Source organism: Aureococcus anophagefferens (genome assembly GCF_000186865.1).
Source record: "Aureococcus anophagefferens unplaced genomic scaffold AURANscaffold_14, whole genome shotgun sequence".
Classification (NCBI taxonomy): Eukaryota; class Pelagophyceae; order Pelagomonadales; family Pelagomonadaceae; genus Aureococcus; species Aureococcus anophagefferens.
In genome coordinates, this window is record NW_008705574.1 from 653,223 (window position 1) to 672,174 (window position 18,952).

Sequence of the window (18,952 nt, forward strand, 5' to 3'; positions counted from 1 at the left end):
GATCCACGCGTCGATCATGGCGTCGCGGGGCTCGGCGGCGGCCAGGAAAAAGGTCCCGAGGGGCCGCGAATCCTCGGCGTTGTGCGAGGCGTACTGGCAATTTTCGAACCGTCTGGGCGCCGAGCGCTGCATGCGCGCCGCGGCATAATCTTTCTTGACGGTTCCGTCGAACGCGAACGGGAAGAAGAGGCCCTCGCGCGCGTCGAGAGCCTCCGGCACCCACGACTCCAGCCTTTGGAAGGGACACACCGACGTGTCTGCCCACACCCCTCCGTAGCGGCTGAGCAGGTCCAGCCGTAGCGCATCCGAAGCAAGGGGGAGACCAACGCGCCCGGAGTAGGGGTGGTCGCGGATCCCCGCGTACCGCGGCGACAGCAACTTCGCGTCGTCGTCGTCGAGCAGGCGGACCTCCCAGCCGCTCTCCGGGCCCGGGTAGAGCCGCATCCACGCCCAGACGCACGCGCGGTCCGCGGCGTGCTTCCCCTTCTGCGACTTGAGGTCACTCCATCCCTGCGCCCAGAACAGCCAGATGGTCTTCGAGCTGGAGGGCCAGCCCCCGCGGGGTGCGGCAGCGGAAGCAGATCGGACGTGGGCGGCGCCGCGCGAGGTGGCCATCGGCGCTGCTCCCGCCAACGCCCTTCTTTCATCGTCCGAGGCCACGCGCGCCACGAATAAAATCAGGAGTTTGTGGAAGGTCGGCATCGCTTGGATTCGACGAGCCTCTATCGACGCTAGCGTCGCGACTGGCGCGGCTCGTTCATAGACACTGCGAGGCGAGAGCGTAGCGACTGGCGCGCGTCGGAGAGGTTTGAGCTCGCTTGACGTCACGTGGTGGGCCACTCCCTCAACTGGCGGCAGCTGGTGCGGTCGTGGCGGTCCCAGCGGACGGAGCGTGGGATTTTAGACGCCTTCACACTCGCCTCGCCAAGGTCCTCGACTGCAGACTTCGACCATCCTTGGGAGCATCATCGTCCAGCGGATGAGCAGCGGATGGGCAGCGGTGAGCCTTCTTGAACTTCAGTTTCCCACGGCTTGCACTTTCAACACGCAGCCCCGGCATGGCGTAGCCCTCGAGGAAGGAATGGACGTCGTCCTAAAATACGTGCCGCGCGATGCGGCGCTGCCGCCTATGGAGCTCCGGATCACGCTCCCCGAGAAGACGCAGAAGCGGACGCTCGAAAACCTCCTCAAAGTCGTCGCGAAGACCTACAAGTCGCGTCACGACACCCCCTTCGACGACGGCGTCCAGTTCTATCACAACAACACGAAGCTCGACGGCGACGCCGTCGTCGGCGAGGTCCTGACGTCAGGCGTGGAGCTCGTCCTGCGGTCGCGGACGGCGGCGCCGGCCGCGGCGCTCGCGGTCGCGGCGCCGCCGGCCCTCGCGGCCCTCGGCAAGGAGAACGCGCCCCGGAAGGCGAGGCGCCTCGTGCGCGTCAACGTCATCGCGGACCCGAACTGACCCCACTCCTGGCCGGCGCACCGCATGCTGCGCGCCGCCGTCGCGACCATGGACGCGTCGCTGCGCGTGAGCGTCGAGCGGACCGCGTTCTTCCTGAACCCGCAGCTCGGCGCGGCGACGGGCGAGACCATGGCGTCGCTCTTCAAGCGCTACTACGGCGACAAGAAGGCGCCGGCGTCCTGCTCCGCGGCGTCGTCGTCGTGCTCCGCGGTCGCGGCGTCGTCGTGCTCCGCGGAGCCGCCGCGATCGTCGGACAAATTGAAGGTGCACGCGGCCAAGGCCGACGCCGACGCGCAGGCGCTGCGGACCCGCCACGGGCTCGCGGCCCTCGAGGACGGCGTGGCGCCCATGCACTACGATTACGACGTGGTCATGTCGTCGAGCCTCGACGCGCAAAGACTCCTCTTGTGGATCGGCTCCGACGAGGCGCGGCGCTCCGCGAACGGCGGGCCGGCGGCGCGCGAGCGCTACTTCGAGGAGCTCGTCTCCGAGCACTTCGCGCGCAAGGGCGTCTACAGCGACCGAGCCATGCTCGTGCGCTGCGCGGAGCGCGCGGGCGTCGACGCGAAACGGTGCGAAAAGTACCTGGCCTCGGGCCGCGACGAGGACGCGATCCGGCAGCAGTTCCTGCGCGTGTTTTACGGCTACGGCGAGGGCTTCTCGAGCATACCGATCACCATGTTCGCCTCAGCGTCCTTCGGCCGGGACGGTTTTCGAGAGCTTTGGGTGGGAAAACGATGAAACAAAGTTACCGGCGCACTCGGTAGGTTCGCCTGCGAGGGGCAGGACTACGTCATCCGCGGGAGCTCGCACCTTGAGGACTACGTGGAGGTGCTGCGCCTGTGCGCGGCGCAGCCGCCGAGCCAGTCCACCAAGAAACCGGCCTGGGAGGACTTGGACGCCAAGGCGAAGCTCGCCGGCGGCTGGGACCGCATGGAGCAGCGCGTCTTCGGGCAGGCCGACGCCGAGCTCTACAAGCAGCCCGCGGATCGATGATCCGCGTAGCGCGCCGACACTCCCCCCCGCGCGCTCGACGACGACCCACCCCCCGCGACCCATGACGCGCGGCCCCCAAGACGAGGGGCCGCGCCGATACCGCGGCGGGCGATCGTGCGTTTAACAGCGCGCCTAGATCAGGTCGACGCGGTGGTGCCGCGGCGTCGCGGCGCCGGCCGCGCGCGCGTCGCCCTCGTCGCCCAGCTTCGCGAGGTAGACGTCGAGCGACAGGAACATGTGCGCGGGCGCGGCGTCGCCCGCGCCGCCGAAGGGCGGCAGGAAGAACTCGAGCGAGTCCCGCGACGACTCGAACAATTTCGCGTTGAGGTCCAGCCGCGCCCACGCCACCAGAACGTCGTCGAACGACCCCGCCTTCTTCGCCGACGGCGCGCGGTCGAAGAGCTCCACGAGCACGAAGCAGCCAAAGTCCAGATCCTCGACGGCGGACTGGAGGCACCAGGTCTTGCCGAAGAGGAGGTAGCCCGACCGCGTGAGCGGCGGCGCCGTCGCGTGCTGGACGCGCTCGACGTCCCGACCCTTGGCGTCGCGCACGGAGATCGCGAGGAACGGGTGGTGGAGCTTGTCGGCCCCGTCGAGGCTCAGCTTGTCGAAGATCGCGCGGCAGTAGGTGCATTTGTGCCGCAGGGGCGGCGGGCCGAGCAGCGGCGCGTGCGTCGATTTTTCCACGGAGCCGCCCTTGCGCGCGAGCGCCGCCGCGAAGGACGCGGAGCAGCGGTCCAGGGGCGATCGCCCGTCGCGAGCCTTGACGCCGGCGTCGGCGCCGACGACGACCAGCGCGCCCGCGAGGTCGTCGTGGCCGTGGTCGACGGCGACGGCCAGCGGCGTGAGGCCCGCGCCGTCCGGAGCGTCCAGCGCCGCGCCGAACTGCAGCAGGTGCAGCGCGAGCTGCACGGCCCGCGCCGACGGCGCCGTCGCGTCCACGGTCTCGCAGGCGCAGTGGAGCGCCGCCTCGCCCCGCCTGTTCTTCGCCGCGCACGCCGCGGCCCGCAGCTCCAGGTTCGCGAACGTCGCGTCGCCCGCGCCGACCTGGGCAGGAAACGAGTGATTCAATTTCGCTTCAACATGAGTGTTCTGCGCGCGCGTGTTCCGGAAAAAGCATCCATGCTTCGAGACCGTTCCGAGCGATGATCGCTCGTCCAAAGGTCAGCCGAAACGAGTGGAAAACAGCCGAGAGAGGAGCCTTTGAAGTTGGGAATTTCGCTCTCTTTTCCTGCCCTGGCGCCGACGGTGTAGGCGTGGCAGAGCGCGACGGTCTCCCGGAAGGCGCCGAGCCACTCGAACAGATCCTCGGGCGCCTCGCAGGCGAAGTACATGCGGCCCGCCTTGTTGCCCAGCTGGAGCATCTGCGCAGAGTGGACCTCGAACGCGTAGGGCTTGACGTCGGAGCGCTTCACGGACGCGTTGCGCAGGCTCAGGGACTTGATGGGCTTCGCGTCGCTCTTCTTGCCGTAGTAGCTCAGGGACGTGTCGCTGAGGACGCACCACCGCTCCTTCCACGCGTCGCCCTCCTTCCGCTTCCGCATGCGGCCGCAGTGGACGACGCCCGGCTGCCGCGCGGACGCGGGCGCGGACTCGGCGCGGCTCCGGCCGCCGAAGAAGCGGCCGAAGCGGCTCGTCGTCCCGACCTTCGCCGCGGCTTTCGCCGCGTCCTCGCCGGACCGGCGGAAGTCGCCGAAGAGCGACGCGCGGCGGAGCTTCGACGGCGCGACGGCGGCCGTCGTCGACGACCGGTCGAGGCCGCCGAGGATGGCCCGGGCGAGGTCCAGGCGCGTCGCGCGCGCCGCGCAGTGCAGCGGCGTGTCGCCTCGCCGGTCCCGCGCGAGGAGCGCGGCGCCGTCGAGCCGCGGCAGCAGGAGCTCGAAGAGCGACGCGTTGCCCCCAAAGGCCGCGGCGTGGGCCAGGGTCTGGAGCCCCCGCCGCGGGTGGCGGCAGGTCGTGAGCAGCGCCCAGGGGTCGTCGCCGGCGAACAGGGGGCTCGACGCGTCCACGGGCACGCCGGCCTCGGCCGCGAGGTCGAAGGCCGCGTCGAGGTCTGCGAGGAGGTGCGCGGTCCGCAAGATCGACCGGACGAAGCGGCCGAGCGTCGTCGCCGCGCGCCGGCGCGCCTCGGCGCGGCGGAAGGCGCCGCGGCGCCGCGCGGCCGCCGCGGCCGCGAGCGCGCCGCGCTTGAGGCTCCGGAACGCGACGTACTCGTGGTCGCCGCGCGCCTTGGCCTGGACCATGAGGACGCGGCGCGGCGTCACGAGGAAGAGCACGCGCCGCGCGAAGGCGGCGAGCGCGCGGAGGCCGCGGCGCCGCGCGGCGACGGCGCGCCTCGCCGCGGCGGCCCGGCGCCGCGCCTGGCTCCGCGTCGCCAGCCGTTCGCGCTCCGCGAGGTAGGCGACGGCGGCCTCCGCGGCGTCCGCCGCCGCGGCGGCGTCGGCGTCGCGCGCCGCGCGGCGGGCCGCGGCCTCCTTTTTCGCAAAGCGCGCGCGGCCGAGGCGGTTCTGGAGCGCCGTCGCCGCGGCGCGTCGCCGCGCGACCTCGTCGCGCGCGAGCCGCCCCCGCGCGGCCGTCTCGAAGAGCACGGCGCCGTAGCGCCGCCGCAGGTGCCGCTCGCGGCCGACGACGGCGCGCGCGGCGGCCTCGATGGCCGTCGCCGCCCACCGCGCGCGCAGGAGGCCGGTCACGAGGGGCGCCATGCGCGCGACGCTCTCGATCTTCACGGCCGCGGGCACGCGCGCGTCGACGGACCGCGCCACCTCCGCCTCGAGCGCCGCCGTCGCGTCCGCGGCGGCGTGCAGCGCGTCCTTGGCCGCTTGCGACGCGGCGGCGCCGCCGGCCGTGCCCGCGGCGGCGTCCGCGGCGGCCGCCGCGTCGCCGCAGGCCGCGAAGGCCTGCTCCGCGTCGAGGGCGAGGCCGACGAGCTCCGCGTCGCTGGCCCGGACGCCGTCGTCGACGTCGCCGTCCAAAGCGAAGTCGACGCCGAGCTCCGCGTCGGCTTTGGCCTTGGCGGCCGCGAGGCGCTCCGCGAGCTTCATGAGGTCCGCGTGGCCCGCGGCGACGAGGGCGTGCTCCTTGGCCTCCTTGTCCTGCACGGCCCTGCGCGCCGCGTCGCCGGCGGCGGCCACGAGCCGCGCGGCCTCGGCGGCCGCCGCGCGCGCGGCCGCGGCCGTCGGCGTCAGCGCGACGCGCGTGCCGACGTCGGGGTCTTTGGCCAATCGATCGTAGGCGTCGCAGGCCGCGCGCGCGGCGACGACGGCGTCGGCGGCCTCCACGGATTTCTTCGACGCCGCGCCCGCGCGCGCGAGCCGCGCGGCGACGGTTTCGGCGGCCTTCGCGGACTCCTCGAGCGACTTGCGCGCGGCGTCGACGACCTTGCGCTCCTCGGCGCGGCGCGCGGCTGTCGCCTCGCCGCAGGCCTTCTCCGCGGCCTCGACGCCGGTCGTCGTCCGCTCGAGCGACGACGAGTCGAGCGTCGTGCCGTCTCCGAGCGCGCGCTCCGCGGCGTCGACGGCCGCGAGCGCCGCCGCGTCCAAATTCCGCACGCGCCCGCCGAGCTCGGGCCCGCCGAGGCCGTCGCGGCCCGCGCGGCGGCGGCAGGCCTGGAGCCGCGCGACGACGGCCGCGCTGAGCGCCGCGGACGCCGTCGCGGCGTAGGCCTTGGCCGCGTCGCGCGCGGACGCGACGCCGATGTCGTCGCCGCCCGCGGCGAGGCCCAGGCGCCGGCGGAACGCCGCCCGGGCGTCCGCCGCCATGCGCAGCGTCTCCGCGAGGTGCCGGTCGAGCGGCGGGCCCGCCGCCGGCGGCACGTCGCCGCCGGCCGCGTGCTCCGCGAGCTCCGCGGCCGCGGCGTGGCGCTCCGCCTGGGCCGCCGTCTCGTCGGCCGACGCGCCCTCGCGCTCCAGGGCGATGACCAGCGCCGCGCGCGACGCCTTGGCGTCCGTGTCCTTGGTCATCTTCACGAGCTGGCCAGCGACGAAGCGCTCCGCGGCCTTGGCCGCGTCGATGACGGACTCGGACCCCACGTCGCCGTCCTCCGCGACGGTCACGAGGCGCCGCGCCTCCGCGAGCGTCGCCGCGAGGGCCTCGGAGCTCGACGCCCACGCGTCGACGGCCGCGACCGCGGCCTCGCCCGACGCCTCGTGCGACACGGCCTCCAAACGGACGGAGCTCCGGTCGCGCGACCGCTCCGCGGACGCCAACGCCGCGTGGAGCTTGTCGATGCGCTCCGCCGCCTCCTTGGCCGTCTTCGCGGCGCGCCGCGCCGTCGACACCGCGGCGTCCGCGTCGTCGTTGGCCCGCGCGACGGCGGCGGCGGCCGCGGCGAAGCGCGCCGCGTCGTCGCCGCCGTCGTCGACGAGCGCGGCGACGGCCGCGCGCGCGGCGGCGACGCCGTCGCGGGCCGCCGAGACCTGGGCCGCCATGGCTTTGTTGCGCACGACGCCGTCGACGCGGAACGGCGCGGCGTCCGTCGTCGCGGCCGCGGCGGACACCGCGGCCGCGGCGGTCTCGACGCCGCGCTTCAATGCCTCGACGCGCTTCCGCCGCGCGGCCGCCGCGGCCTTGGCGCGCGCGGCGTCGAGGTTCGCGAGCGTCGCCTCGCAGGCCTCCGCGGCGGCCGCGGCCTCGGCGACGGCGCCGGGCGCGCCGTCGCCGCCGTCGCCGACGGCCTTCGCGGCGCGCTTCGACGACTTCTCGAGGCGGTCCACGGCGGCCTCGGCGTCGGCGAGGCTCCCGTCCAGGGCCGTCGAGTCCAGGGCGGCGACCGCGGTTCGCAGCCGTTCGAGCTCGTCGCGCGCGGACCGCTCGCGCGCCTCGACGCCCGCGAGCGCGTCCTCGCAGGCGCCCTGGCGCGTCTCCCGGAGCGCGGCCAGGGCGGCTTCCGCCGCCGCCGCCCGGGCGTCGACGGCCGCGGCGGCGTCGTCCGCGGCCCCGGCGGCCGCCGCGGCGTCCTCGGGCGCGGTGGCCTTGGCGAGCGCGTCGTCCGCGGCCCGCGCCGCGGCCTCGGCCGTCTTCCTCGCCGCCGCGCCCGCGGCCAGGGCGTCGTCGAGCGCCTTCCGCGCGGCGTGGACGTCCGCGCGGGGCTGGTCGCCCTGCTTCTCGAGCGCCGCCGCGGCCTCGGCGACCCGCGCGAGGCGCGCGGACGCGGCCTCGAGCGAGCTCGCCCGCGTCGCCGCGGCGCCCTTGAGCGCCGCCACGGCCTCGAGGTCGCGCGCCGCCTTGGCCTCGGCCGCGGCGCGCGTCGCGCCTCGGAGCGCGGCGACGGCGTCCGCGGCGGCGTCGAGCGCGGCCTTGGCCGCTCCGTACTTCTCGCCCATGGCCGCGTCGCCGCCGCGCTTCTGCCAGGACCGCTCGCGGGCCTCGCGCGTCCGCGCGGCGTCGTCGAGAGACGTCGCCGCGGCCGCGACGGCGGCGTCGCACGCGGCGGAGTCCGGCGCCGCGCCGGCGTTCTTCGCGACGGCGACGGCGTCGTCGCGGTCCTTCCTTAAAGCCGCGAGCCGCCGCCGCAGCGCCGCCTCGTCCTTGAGCCGCTTCTTCCGCCGCCCGGCTTCCCCGCGCGCGCGCGAGCCGCGGATCAGGCTCTGGAGCGCCGAGAAGCCGCGCTTCGCGGCTCGGAACCGCGTCCGCGCGTACTTGCCCGCGCACTTTGCGTTGATCTTCGTCGCGAAGGCGCCGTAGAGGGCGTCGACGGCGGCCTGGAGGTCCGCCTCGCCCGCCGGCGAGAGGAAGACCTTCGTGTTGCCGATCTGCCCCCGCGACGGGTCCAAGTGCTTGGCGACGATGGTCTCGCACGCGCGCCGGAGCGTCGCGGCGTCGCAGGCGTCGGGCTCGGGGAAGCCGAGGAAGGCCGTGGACCCGGCCCGGCCGACGCCGTTGCGGCCCAGCGCCTCGTACTTGGTGAAGAACGCGAGGAACTCGACGCGCGTCGGCAGGCCCTCGCGGCGGATGCGCACGACCTCGAGCGCCCCCGAGCAGCGGAGCTGCTTGACGACGAGCTGTTCGCTGTAGGCGCCGGGCTGCTTGCTCGAGTTGGGCTTGATGCACTTGATGTAGTGGGGCGACGTCGTCGCCAGGATCGCGACGAGCTCCTCGAGCTGCGTTCTAAATTTCTTCGACACGGTCTGCCCCGCGGCCATCTTCTTCTTGTCCCGGGGCCCGGCGTCGCGCGCGATGGGTTCGCCGTCGATGCGCCCCGCGCCGGCCTCCGGCGCGCCGGGGAGCCGCAGGCAATGTCTCAAAAACCCGTCGTCGGACGCCTCGACGGCGTCCCGGAGGTCGTGCGCGAGCGCGTCGTTGTTCTTGACGATCCAGCCGGAGACGTCGTAGTCGACGGCGCCCGCGTAGTGGCGCAGCTGGAAGTGGAGGCCGTCGTCGAAGCGCGGCTTCGCGTACGCGCGCGGCTTGCCGCCCCTGGGCTCGGGCGTCGCCGCGTGCGCGTCGTGGTAGGCCCGGAGCAGCGCTTTGTCGTCGGGTTTGCGATGGAGCAGGCCGTGCTCCTCGAGGATGGGGAAGAGGCCCGCGGGCTTCGCGCCCGTGACGACGTCCACGAGGTCCCGGTTGTCGTCGAAGGCCACGTAGCCGGGGTCGAGCCCCTCGGACCTGTGTGGAATTCAACCACTGGTTTGGGTGGTCCTGACCAAACTTCAGAATTCTCTAGCTCGATCAAATCGAAGTCGATTCGGCTGATTTTTGGACGAATCGATTGCTCTCGTCGAGTTCTCGAAGCACAGCTGAAGAGCTTGCGTCGAAACTGTCGCATATGCGCACATTGAAGTCGGGTTGAAGATTTGAATTCCACACAGCCTCGGACTCGTAGACGGCGCGCTCGCGCTCGAAGACCGTCGCGTTGAACTGGCGCTGGAGCATCTCGTTGGCGAAGTTGATGCAGAGCTGCTCGAAGGAGTTCGTCGGCAGAATCTCGAAGCCGAAGATGTCCAGGATGCCCACGAAGGGCTCGAAGGTTTTGGAAGCGACGTTGCGCCCGTGCTCCGCGTTGAGCTTCCGCAGCAGCCAATCGAACAATGCGCCGTAGAGGAACTTCACGAGGGCGTCGGCGTTCTCCTTGGCCTCGCGGTCGCCGTAGGGGATCATGACCACGGACCCGCGCGCGGACGACTTCGAGTGGCTCCGGAGCTTCGCCATAAAAACGGCGCCGTCGAGGCCCAGCGCGCGCGCGACGGCGTCGACGTCGCCGCCGACGGCTACGAGGCCCGTGTCGTCGGCGCAGGCGTCGAAGGTCAGCGCGCCGAGCCGCAGCAGCCCGCCGACGAGGTCCGCGACGCGCGCCCGCTCCTCCTGTGAGCAGCCGCAGCTCGCCTGGGCGGGAACAGAGTGATTCAACGTCGCTTCAACGTGAGTGTTCCGCGCGCGCGCGTTTTCAAAAAAAGCATCCACGCTTCGAGACCGTTCCGAGAGATGATCGCTCGTCCAAAGATCAGCCGAGACGAGTAGAAAACAGCCGAGATAGGAGCCTTTGAAGTTTGGAACGTCGCGCTCTTTTCCCGCCCCGCAGCTCGCGAGGCCCCCGTCCGTGACGTCGAACTCCTTGGCGTCGTCGACGGTGTGGTGGTCGTCGATCTCCGTGACGCCGCCGGCGACCAAGAGCGGGAAGTCGTCGAGGGAGTTGTCGGGCAGCGCCTTCGCCTTCACCTGTGCGGGAAACAACCAGTGGAACGCCCTGTCCGGCAAAAACTTCAAACCTCTCGAGCTCGGTCACATCAAAGTCGATTCGGCTGATTTTTGGACGGATCGTTTTCTCTCGGAAAGTTCTCTCGCGTCGAAACTGTTCGCTTTCGAGCATGTCGAATTCGTGTTGCATATTTTTGTTTCCCGCCCTGGCCTTCACGAGCTGGTAGAAGTAGTGGTAGGACCGCTCGCCGGCGTCGACGGACGCCAGGCGGCTCTTCTCCAACAGGAAGTGGTCCGTCCGCGCGCCGGCGATGCGCCAGTCGTCGTCGTAGACGAGGCGGATGTACTTGCCGAAGCGGCTCGAGTTGTCGTTGCGTATCGTTTTGGCGTTGCCGAACGCTTCCAAAATCACGTTCGACACCATGAGCACGGCGTCGACGTCCACGGCGGCCTCCGCGTAGGCGTCCTTGCGCGCCGCGGACAGCGCCAGGAGGAACGCCATGACCTTCTTCGACGCCTCGGTCTTGCCCGCGCCGGACTCCCCCGAAACCACCACGGACTGGTTCACGCGCGTCGCCCGCACGGCCGCCTGGGCCCTGCGCGCGATGCCGTAGACGTGGGGCCGCGACGCGTCCATGGCCTCGAAGGCCTCCTCGTCGTCGACCGCGGGCAGGTCGTAGAGCAGCGGGATCGACTTGTACGGATTCACGGACACGAGCACGTCGCCCGTGTAGGTGTAGATGGCGTCGCGCTTGTAGCGCCGGCCCAGGGCCGTCAGGAGCGGCGCCTCGTGGAGCTGGTTCATTTTTGCGAGGTCGTCGATGTCGCCGTCGTGGGACGGGTCCCAGCGGGCGGCTTTGGCCTGGTCCAGCGTCTCGTGCTGGCCCTCGGCCGTGGTCACCTCGACCGTGCTCTGCTTCCAGGCGTCGACGGTGGCGAGCTGCCAGACCTTGGTCTTCGACGGCACCCAGACCTTGTCCGCGTCGGCCATGGTGGGCTGCGCGCGCCCCGCGAGCTGCGAGCTAAGCCTGTTCCACTCGAGGCTGCCCCCGGAGTTTCACAGGTTTGCATTACCCGGCTGGCCGCCGGCTGGCCGGGGGTCAACAGGTTCCTGTCCCCTGCCCAGGGGGGCCGCCGCGCTGGCATCGACGGCGCCACGACGAGAGCCAAGCCTTGAGGTTTAGAGTCAGTGCCCACCGCCGTGCGACGCGGCGTCCGTTCGCCCACGCACGCGCGTCCGAGAGACCGGCGGCCGCTCACCGGCCGCCGCGACACGCCTCTGAAGAGCTGCGCCGACGTTCCCGCGATTTTCGTGCTTCGCCGAAACGTCGCCGGCTGCTCTCACGGATCCAGCTCCACGTGAGCGCTCCGAGAGCCCGGGACGCGGTCGCGGCGCGGCGCGGCGCGTCTCCGCGGCTCGGCGGGCCGTCGCCGCGCGGCCGGGAGGCAGCGAACCGCCGGGGCGCCCCGCGCGCGCGCGCGTTCCGGCCGAGTCCGAGCCGCCCGCCTCTCAGGTCCGCCATGGTCCGCCTCCTCGTCGCCCTCGTCGCGTCCGCGGCGGCCCTCGCCCCCAAGGCGCCGCAGACCCACGCCCCGAAGCTCTCCCGCGGCGAGGTCCTGAAGACCGTCTTCGGCTCCGCGGCGGCCGCGGCCGCGGCCGGCGCGCTCCCGTCCTTCGCCGTCGACGACATGTCCGCGGTGCCCGAGCCCGAGCCCTACAAGTTCCCGACGGACTGGGGCATCACGTCGGACTACTACACGGACGCCCAGAAGGTCGTCGCCCACATGCGCCTCGCGACGAGCCTCGACAAGGGCGCGCCGGACATGGAAAAGATCGCCTTGAACACGAAGAAGGAGATGATCGACTTCGTCGCCTTCTACCGCCGCTTCACCAACGTCTCGGGCAAGCAGTCCTTCTCCACGCTCTACACGGCCATCAACGTCCTCGCGGGCCACTACACGTCCTACGGGCCCAAGTTCCCCGTGCCCGAGAAGCGCCGCAAGCGCCTCTACCAGGAGTACGCCGAGATCGAGAAGAACATCAAGAAGCGCCGGTAGATTCGCAAAAACCCGCCGCGTCCGCCTCGTAACCTCGGTGCGATCGTGGGCGCGAGGACGGGGCATAGGAGCAGCCTCGATGCGATCGTAATTTATTCGTCCTCGTCGAGGAGCGCGAAGCCCGGCGCGTCGTCCTCGTCGAGGAGCGCGAAGCCCGGCGCGTCCATACGGAACGCCTCGTAGTCCGCGGCCTCGTCCTCCAACAGGAAGTCGTAGATCTCGTCCTCGCCGACGAAGCCGTAGCTCTCGTCGTCGTCGACGTCGTCGGACGCGTCGGCGGCCTCGGCGGCCTGCTTGAGCTCGACGTACGTCGTCCAGCCCACGGGGTCGTACTCGAGGTCGACGTCGTCGCCGACCATGACGAGGTCGCCCTTCTCCGCGCCCGCGTCCACGAGGGCCTGGGCCACGCCCAGCGCCTCGAGCATGCGCCCGAAGCGCGCCACGGCGTCGGGCTGCTCGAACTTGGTCATCGCCGCGACTTTTTCCAGCCGCTTCGAGTCGATGCGCCACTGGCCCGGGAAGCCCCTCGCCGCGCCGTCCTCGAGCGTCCAGGCGCGGTCCGGGTTCTCCCGCGAGTTCACGAAGGGCGGGTCCAGGTCCACGCGCGCCTCGCCCGCGACCGTGGATTCCACACCCTTGCCGCCCTCGGCGTCGCAGAACTTCCGGAGCTTCGCCATCAACTGCTCGACGCCCGCGCCCGTCGCCGCCGACGCCGTCGCGACGCGCGCGTGGCCGCAGGCGGCCCGGAGCGCCGCCACGAGCCGCGCCTCCGTCTCTTCGTCGAGCGCGTCGACCTTGTTCAGAAGCACGACGCGCGGCTTCTCCGCGAGGATCCGCGAGTACGCCCGCAGTTCCCGGTCGATGACGCCGTAGTCCGCGACGGGGTCCTCGGCCGTCGCGTCCACGACGTGGACGAGCGCCGCGCAGCGCTCGACGTGGCGGAGGAACGCGTCGCCCATGCCCGCGCCGTCCGACGCGTTCTCGATGAGGCCCGGCACGTCCGCGAGCACCTGGGCAGCAAAAGAGAGATTCAACGCCGCTTCAACGTGAGTGTTCCGCGCGCGCGCGTTCCAAAACAAGCATCAACGCTTCGAGACCGTTCCGAGCGATGATCGCTCGTCCAAGAATTAGCCGAAACGAGTGGAAAATGGCCGAGATCGGAGCCTTTGAAGTTGGGAATTTCGCTCTCTTTTGCTGCCCTGGCGAGCACCAAGCCCCGCTCCTCGCCCAGCGGCTTTTTCGCCGGCGGCAGGGGCGCCTCCGCGGGCGTGGCACCAGCCCCCCCGAGGATCGCGTCGAGCTGCCGCTCCGCGAAGGCGTCGACGGCCTTGCCGTCGACGCGCGCCTCGACGGCGCCGTACGCGTCGTAGTCGGGCGTCGTCGCCGCGTCCCAGGACCGCACGGGCGCGCGGTCGCCCTTGCGCGACGTCGCCCGCGTGCGCAGCCGCTCCTGCTTGAGCCGCGCCTTCTTGCCCAGGCCGCCGACGGTGGACCGGCGCGCGCGCGTCGCGAGGCGCTGCGCCTTGGGTTTGTCTTCGCCCCCGCGGTCGCGCGACCGCTTGAAGCCCCGGGGCTCCCAGACGCCCAGATTCGGCACGAGCGTCGTGAAGGCGTAGTCGGCGATCTTCGGCCGCGCCGCCGTCGCCGCCGCGAGCAGCGTCGACTTGCCCGCGTTCGGCAGGCCCACCAAGCCGCAGTCCGCGACGAGCTGCAGCGACAGCGACAGCACGTGGCGCGCGCCCTGCTCCCCCCGCTCGGCGATGCGCGGCGCCGTCATGCGCGGCGTCTTGAAGGCCGCGTTGCCCCGGCCGCCGCGGCCGCCGCGCGCGACGAGCAGCGCGTCGCCGGGCTCCCGGAGCTCGCCCGCGACGCGGTAGGGCGGCGCGTGCTCGCGGACGACGGTGCCCGGCGGCACGCGCACGTAGACGTCGGGCCTCGCCTGGGCGTGCTTCGTGGACCCCTGGCCCTTGGCGCCGCTCTTGGCGCGCCGCAGCGAGTGGCGCCGCGCGACGCCGAGCGTGTTGAGGCCGCCGTCGCAGACGAGGATCACGCTCCCGCCGCGGCCGCCGTTGCCGCCGCTCGGGCCCCCGAAGGGGATGTACTTCTCCCGGCGGAAGCTCAGGCACCCGTCGCCGCCGTCGCCGCCCCAGACCTCGAGGCGCGCCTCGTCCCAGAAGCCGCCGCCGCTCGACGCGCCCGGCGCGTTGTGGACCTCGCCCGCCAAGGGCGGGTACTGCTCCACGGACTCGTCCGCGAGGACGCGGTGTGCGTAGGGGGTCGCGCGGGGGTGCGGGAGGACGAAGGCGCTGCCGAGGGTCGAGAAACAGCTCAGAAGAACTGGAAAGCAGCGGCCCATCATCGCTTCGCGGGTGCAACGTCAAGGACCTGGTCGTCGATGCCGAGATGATGCCGTCGGTTGGCCTCGAGCAAAAGTCGAAGTCGTTGGCCTCGTCCACAAAACTTGGCGCAAAACGATGTCCGCAACAAGCATGAGCACCGCAGGCGCGCATGACCGAGGTGCGCATCGCGTCCTCCTTCCCCTACGCGCGCGCGTCGCTGCCCGCGCAACGCGCGCGTCGCAACGACCTTGAGCGGGTGTCGCTGCGCACGACGATGGCACGCGCGCCGACGCCTTCACGCCTCGTAGGCTTCATCGGCTTCGAGGACGACCGATCGCGCGCGCGGTGGTGGAGCCACATGTGCGACCGCGAGCGCGAGGACCCCAAGTTCAGCTTGGACGCGCCGTACGTGAAATGCCGGCGATTGTACGTCGACAGCGTCTGGAGTCTGTGCGAGGACCACCGGCTCGCGGAGACGACGGCGCACGTCGCGACGCGCTACTACGACCTCGCGATGCAGCGGGAGCCCGCGGGCGGCGTGCTGCTCGAGGACTTCACGCTCGACGAGGTGCGCATCGCCGCGGTGCTCATCGCCGCGAAGTTCGAGGAGCACGAGGCGCCGACGCTCAAGGCCATCCGGGGCCCGAGCCGCGCGGCGAGCATCGAGGCGCGCCGCATGCGCGACGCCGAGGCGGCCGTCGCCGCGCGGCTCAACTGGCGGCTGAGCGTCGTGACCGCGCTCCAGTGCTTCGAGCATTTGCACACGTCGAACCTCATCATGCACCCGTCGGACCTCGTCCGCGGCGCGCCGCTGAGCCGGTCGCCGAAGGCGCGCAAGTTCGTCGTGACCTACGCGCGCTTCTTCTGCAACATGACGCTCCAGTCGTCGACGTTCCAGCTGCCGCCGCCGTCGAAGCTCGCGGCGGCCATCGTCCACGCGACGCGCCAGCTCCTGAACATCGCGCCCGCGTGGCCCGACCGCCTCGCGCGGTTCACGGGCTACGCCGACGTCGCGCCACTGGCCGACGACGTGCTCGCGTACTACCAGTCCGAGTTCCCGGACCACCACCAGAGCGTCCAGACCTTCGCGAGCTCGCCCAAGTCCGTCGCCGACGCGAGCCGCCTCTTCCCCGAGGACGCGCCGCCGGACGCCGCCGCGGGCTACGAGGACGCGACGCGGTCCTTCTTCAACTAGCTATCGTCCGCCGCCCCTCGTCGACATCGCATTCGCGTCCCGAACCCGCCGCGCGAGCGAGGCCTCCCCTCGCGCGACGTCAGACCTCACACGTCTGCTCTCTTAGCTACGCCTCCGGCGCCTTGAGCGTCGCGAGCCGCATGCGCAGGCCACAATAGGTGAAGCTGTGGCCGTAGTCCGTGAGCCGCCCGCAGGCGACGACGTGGAGCCGCGACGCGCCGCGGGGCACGACAGTCTTGTCCGAGAAGCCCGAGAAGTTGTAGCCCGTCTCGTCGACGAGGTAGATGCCCGGCTGGCCCTCGTCGCGGAGCTGGCGCTCCTTGCGGTTGTAGCCCCGCGACGCGAGGCAGACGAGGTAGGGCCCGAGCTCGACGACGAGCGCGACGAGCAGGCCCTCGCCGCCCCAGCCCTGGTCCTGGACGTCGACGAAGAGGCTCTCGACGTTCTGCACGGCGTCCGGGTCGACGTCGCCGCTCCACAAAATCTGGTTCATGGGCTCGCACCAGGCCTTGAAGTTCGCGTCGTTGATGATGACGCCGGAGATCTTGCGGTCGCCCGTCCACGACACGGGCGCGACGCGGTCCTCGACGACCTCCACGCCGCCGCGGTCGACGCGGGGGAACGCGCGCTGGAAGAGCGCCGCGGAGAGCTCGCCGTAGGCCGCGTCCGGGCTCGCCCCCGCGCCGCAGCGGCCGTCGTTGTACGCGCCGAGCAGCGGGAGCGCGTCGAGGATGCGCTGGCGCTCGTAGGGCGTGTGGTTCTGCCGCAGGCCCGCCACCGTCGACGCGACGCCGATCTGGACCTCGCAGGCGCACAAATAGGCGGACGCGAGCCCGGCCTGGTAGTAGTTCGGGTGGTCCAGGAAGAAGTTCATGTTGTAGAGCTCGCACCGGTCCCGGCCCGCCTGCGACGAGTTGGCCTTGAAGCGGTAGATCGTCACGTCCGCTGTCGTGAGCTCGAGCGGCTTCATCGCCGCGATGGCCGCCAGCTGGGAGCTCACGGTCCCTTTCCACTTGTCGACCTTTTGCGCGTAGTTCTCCGGGAACGCGCCCTCGAGCATCGTCTTCAGCCGCTCCAGCTCCTCGACCGTCTCCACGGTGAAGGTGCAGCGCCGGATGTCGCCGGCGATCTGCGCGGACGACATCTGGCCGCGGCGGACGTAGGCCTTGTTGAACAGGGACTGGAGGGGCTTGTAGTTGACGACGCGCTCCGACGAGCAGCCGAGCGCGTCCTCCGCGAGGCCCGCGCGCGCCTCCATCCAGGCCTTCAACTCTAGAAAGATCTGCTTGTCGCGGTCGTGGACCGTGACGACGGAGTCGGGGTCGCCGCTCTGGAGCGCGGCGCGGCAGTGGCGCGCGTGTTTGAGCGACGACGGCAGGAAGGGGTCCGCGTCGCCCCAGCCGCCGACGCGCTTCGTGTCGGCCCACATCTGGACCACGAGGTTCGCGGCTTCCCGCTCGAACTCGCGCTGGTCCGGGATCCGCTCCAGGTCCACCGCGTCCAGCCCGCGGAACTCGCCGTCCTTCAGCTGGTCCAACGCGACGACCTTGCGGATGACCTCCGGCGAGTCGCAGTCGACCAGCTTCCCGAACTCGTCCACGAGCAGGCCGATGATGATCTCCGTCGTCGTCGACGTCTCCTCGCACACCTTGTCGTAGTCCGCTTCAAAAAAAGGGCGGTCGCCGTAGTTCGTCATGACCCAGCGGTAGAACTTGCGCATCCGCAGGAACGCGTCGGCGACGTGGGCCTTGGCGAAGGACTCCTTCGCGGCCTCCTGCGTCGACACGCGACCCGTCATCAGGTCCAGCAGCTCGGGGCCGAAGGCCTCGACGACGGCCGACGACGCGAGCCGCGCGGGCAGGTCGCCGCCGAGCGACGCGTCGCCGCTCTCGGCCCAGGCCCTGGCGATGCGCGCGACGTCCGCGGGCGCCGCGGGCGCGGCGTCGGCCGCGGCGTCGACCTCGAGCGCCGCGGACGTCTGGTGGAGCGTGAGCTCGTGGCCGCCGCCGCCGCCGACGACGACCTGCACCGCGACGGCGTCGGCGGCGCCCCGCACGTGCTGCGCGCCGGCGACGGCGGCCGCGTCGAGCTCGAGGCTGAACGCCGCGGCCTCGTGGGGCGCGACGCCCTCGAGCGCCTGCGACGCGAGCTCCTCGCCGCCCTTGAGCAGCGCGAGGCGCACGCGGCCCTTCTGGTTGCCCCAGCCCTGGTCCTGCCAGTGGCCCGCGACCACGGCGCGGTGCGCCGTGTGCCCGGCGGGCACGGTCAGCAGGGCCACCGTCACGAAGGCGTCGCTGGGCTCCGCGAAGCACTCGTCGATGGTCGCCGTGAGGCCGCTGCCGCCCGCCGACGCGCCGGCGCCCATGGTGCGTTTCCTCAAGCCTTTGGTGAGGCTGCTCCGTTCACCGGAGCACCTAGAAGAGCGGGAGGGCTGCTCCGTTCACCGGAGCGCACCTAGAAGAGCGGAAGGGCTGCCGTTCTGATGGACATGCGCCGCGAATCGACCCACACTGGTTGCGAGTTGCAGTCGATACTCTGCCATGTTGACGCTCGGCGTGACATCACTTGGTTGACTCCGAGCTGCCTCGCCCAGGTTGGGCACGCGATGCAGCGGTTCCAGGACTTGGCGCGGCGCTCGGTCTGTGGACCATGTCGCGCCTTGGGCCCGGCTGCGAGTCGCTCGGGAAAGACCATCGGTCGATGGGGAGCAACTTAGTTCGCGTCGGGGCAGCCCGTGGACGACGAGAACGGCGGTTATCGGTGGGGGGCGACCGACGAGGGGCTCGCATTAGTGCTGAGGTCCCGTATGTGCGACCAACTTCGAAGAAACACCCCCTGGAATGTCCCTCCCGAGGGGGCTGTCCGGGCTTGGTCGCACATACGGCCTCGTGCATTGCGCGGTGAGCACCGTGTCGCCCGCGGCGCCGCGCGCCTCTCGGAGCCGGTGAGGTGATCTCGATCAAATCGGCTCGAGTCGAAGAGCTGCCGCGAGGGCATCTGGTCGCTCCCATGACGAACGATTCCCGACGCTCTGTGACTCGAAGGGGACCGAAAATCGGGTCGGGGGAAGCTGCCGCGCCTCATTCCACCCCCTGAGGCTGCCCGTTTGCGTCGCCTCGCAATCGTCCGGATGTCGCGTCTTTTCATGTGCCTCACCCACATGTTTGCGGACCTCAAAGCCACTGGGATCGTTGCACGTCGCTGCATATTCGAGGAGCGCGGGCCCCTCTAAGGTGGAGATTCCATCATCGGCCGCTGAATACTCCAGCG

General features: G+C 71.6%; 4 protein-coding genes across 4 annotated transcripts; 2 read left to right on the forward strand and 2 right to left on the reverse strand.

The window, feature by feature from the left end:
* Positions 1 to 1,081: 1,081 nt before the first annotated feature.
* On the forward strand, positions 1,082 to 2,203 carry AURANDRAFT_65395 (hypothetical protein; the record flags this gene model as incomplete). The annotated part of the gene is made up of 2 exons (XM_009040229.1): positions 1,082 to 1,441; positions 1,568 to 2,203. The coding sequence occupies 2 exons, from the start codon at positions 1,082 to 1,084 to the stop codon at positions 2,201 to 2,203; spliced, it is 996 nt and encodes a 331-aa protein (XP_009038477.1).
* A 5,813-nt stretch (positions 2,204 to 8,016) lies between these two features.
* AURANDRAFT_28575 (hypothetical protein) lies at positions 8,017 to 11,081 on the reverse strand (the record flags this gene model as incomplete). The annotated part of the gene is made up of 3 exons (XM_009040307.1): positions 8,017 to 9,061; positions 9,273 to 9,778; positions 10,179 to 11,081. Coding segments are annotated over 3 exons (2,454 nt in total), but the record flags the coding sequence as incomplete, so codon positions are not given.
* A 758-nt stretch (positions 11,082 to 11,839) lies between these two features.
* Positions 11,840 to 12,145, forward strand: AURANDRAFT_7494 (hypothetical protein; the record flags this gene model as incomplete). Its single annotated transcript, XM_009040230.1, has 1 exon — positions 11,840 to 12,145. A coding segment is annotated over one exon (306 nt), but the record flags the coding sequence as incomplete, so codon positions are not given.
* Positions 12,146 to 12,813: 668 nt separating this feature from the next.
* Positions 12,814 to 14,324, reverse strand: AURANDRAFT_11871 (hypothetical protein; the record flags this gene model as incomplete). Its single annotated transcript, XM_009040306.1, has 2 exons — positions 12,814 to 13,158; positions 13,731 to 14,324. Coding segments are annotated over 2 exons (939 nt in total), but the record flags the coding sequence as incomplete, so codon positions are not given.
* Between the last annotated feature and the right edge of the window lie 4,628 nt (positions 14,325 to 18,952).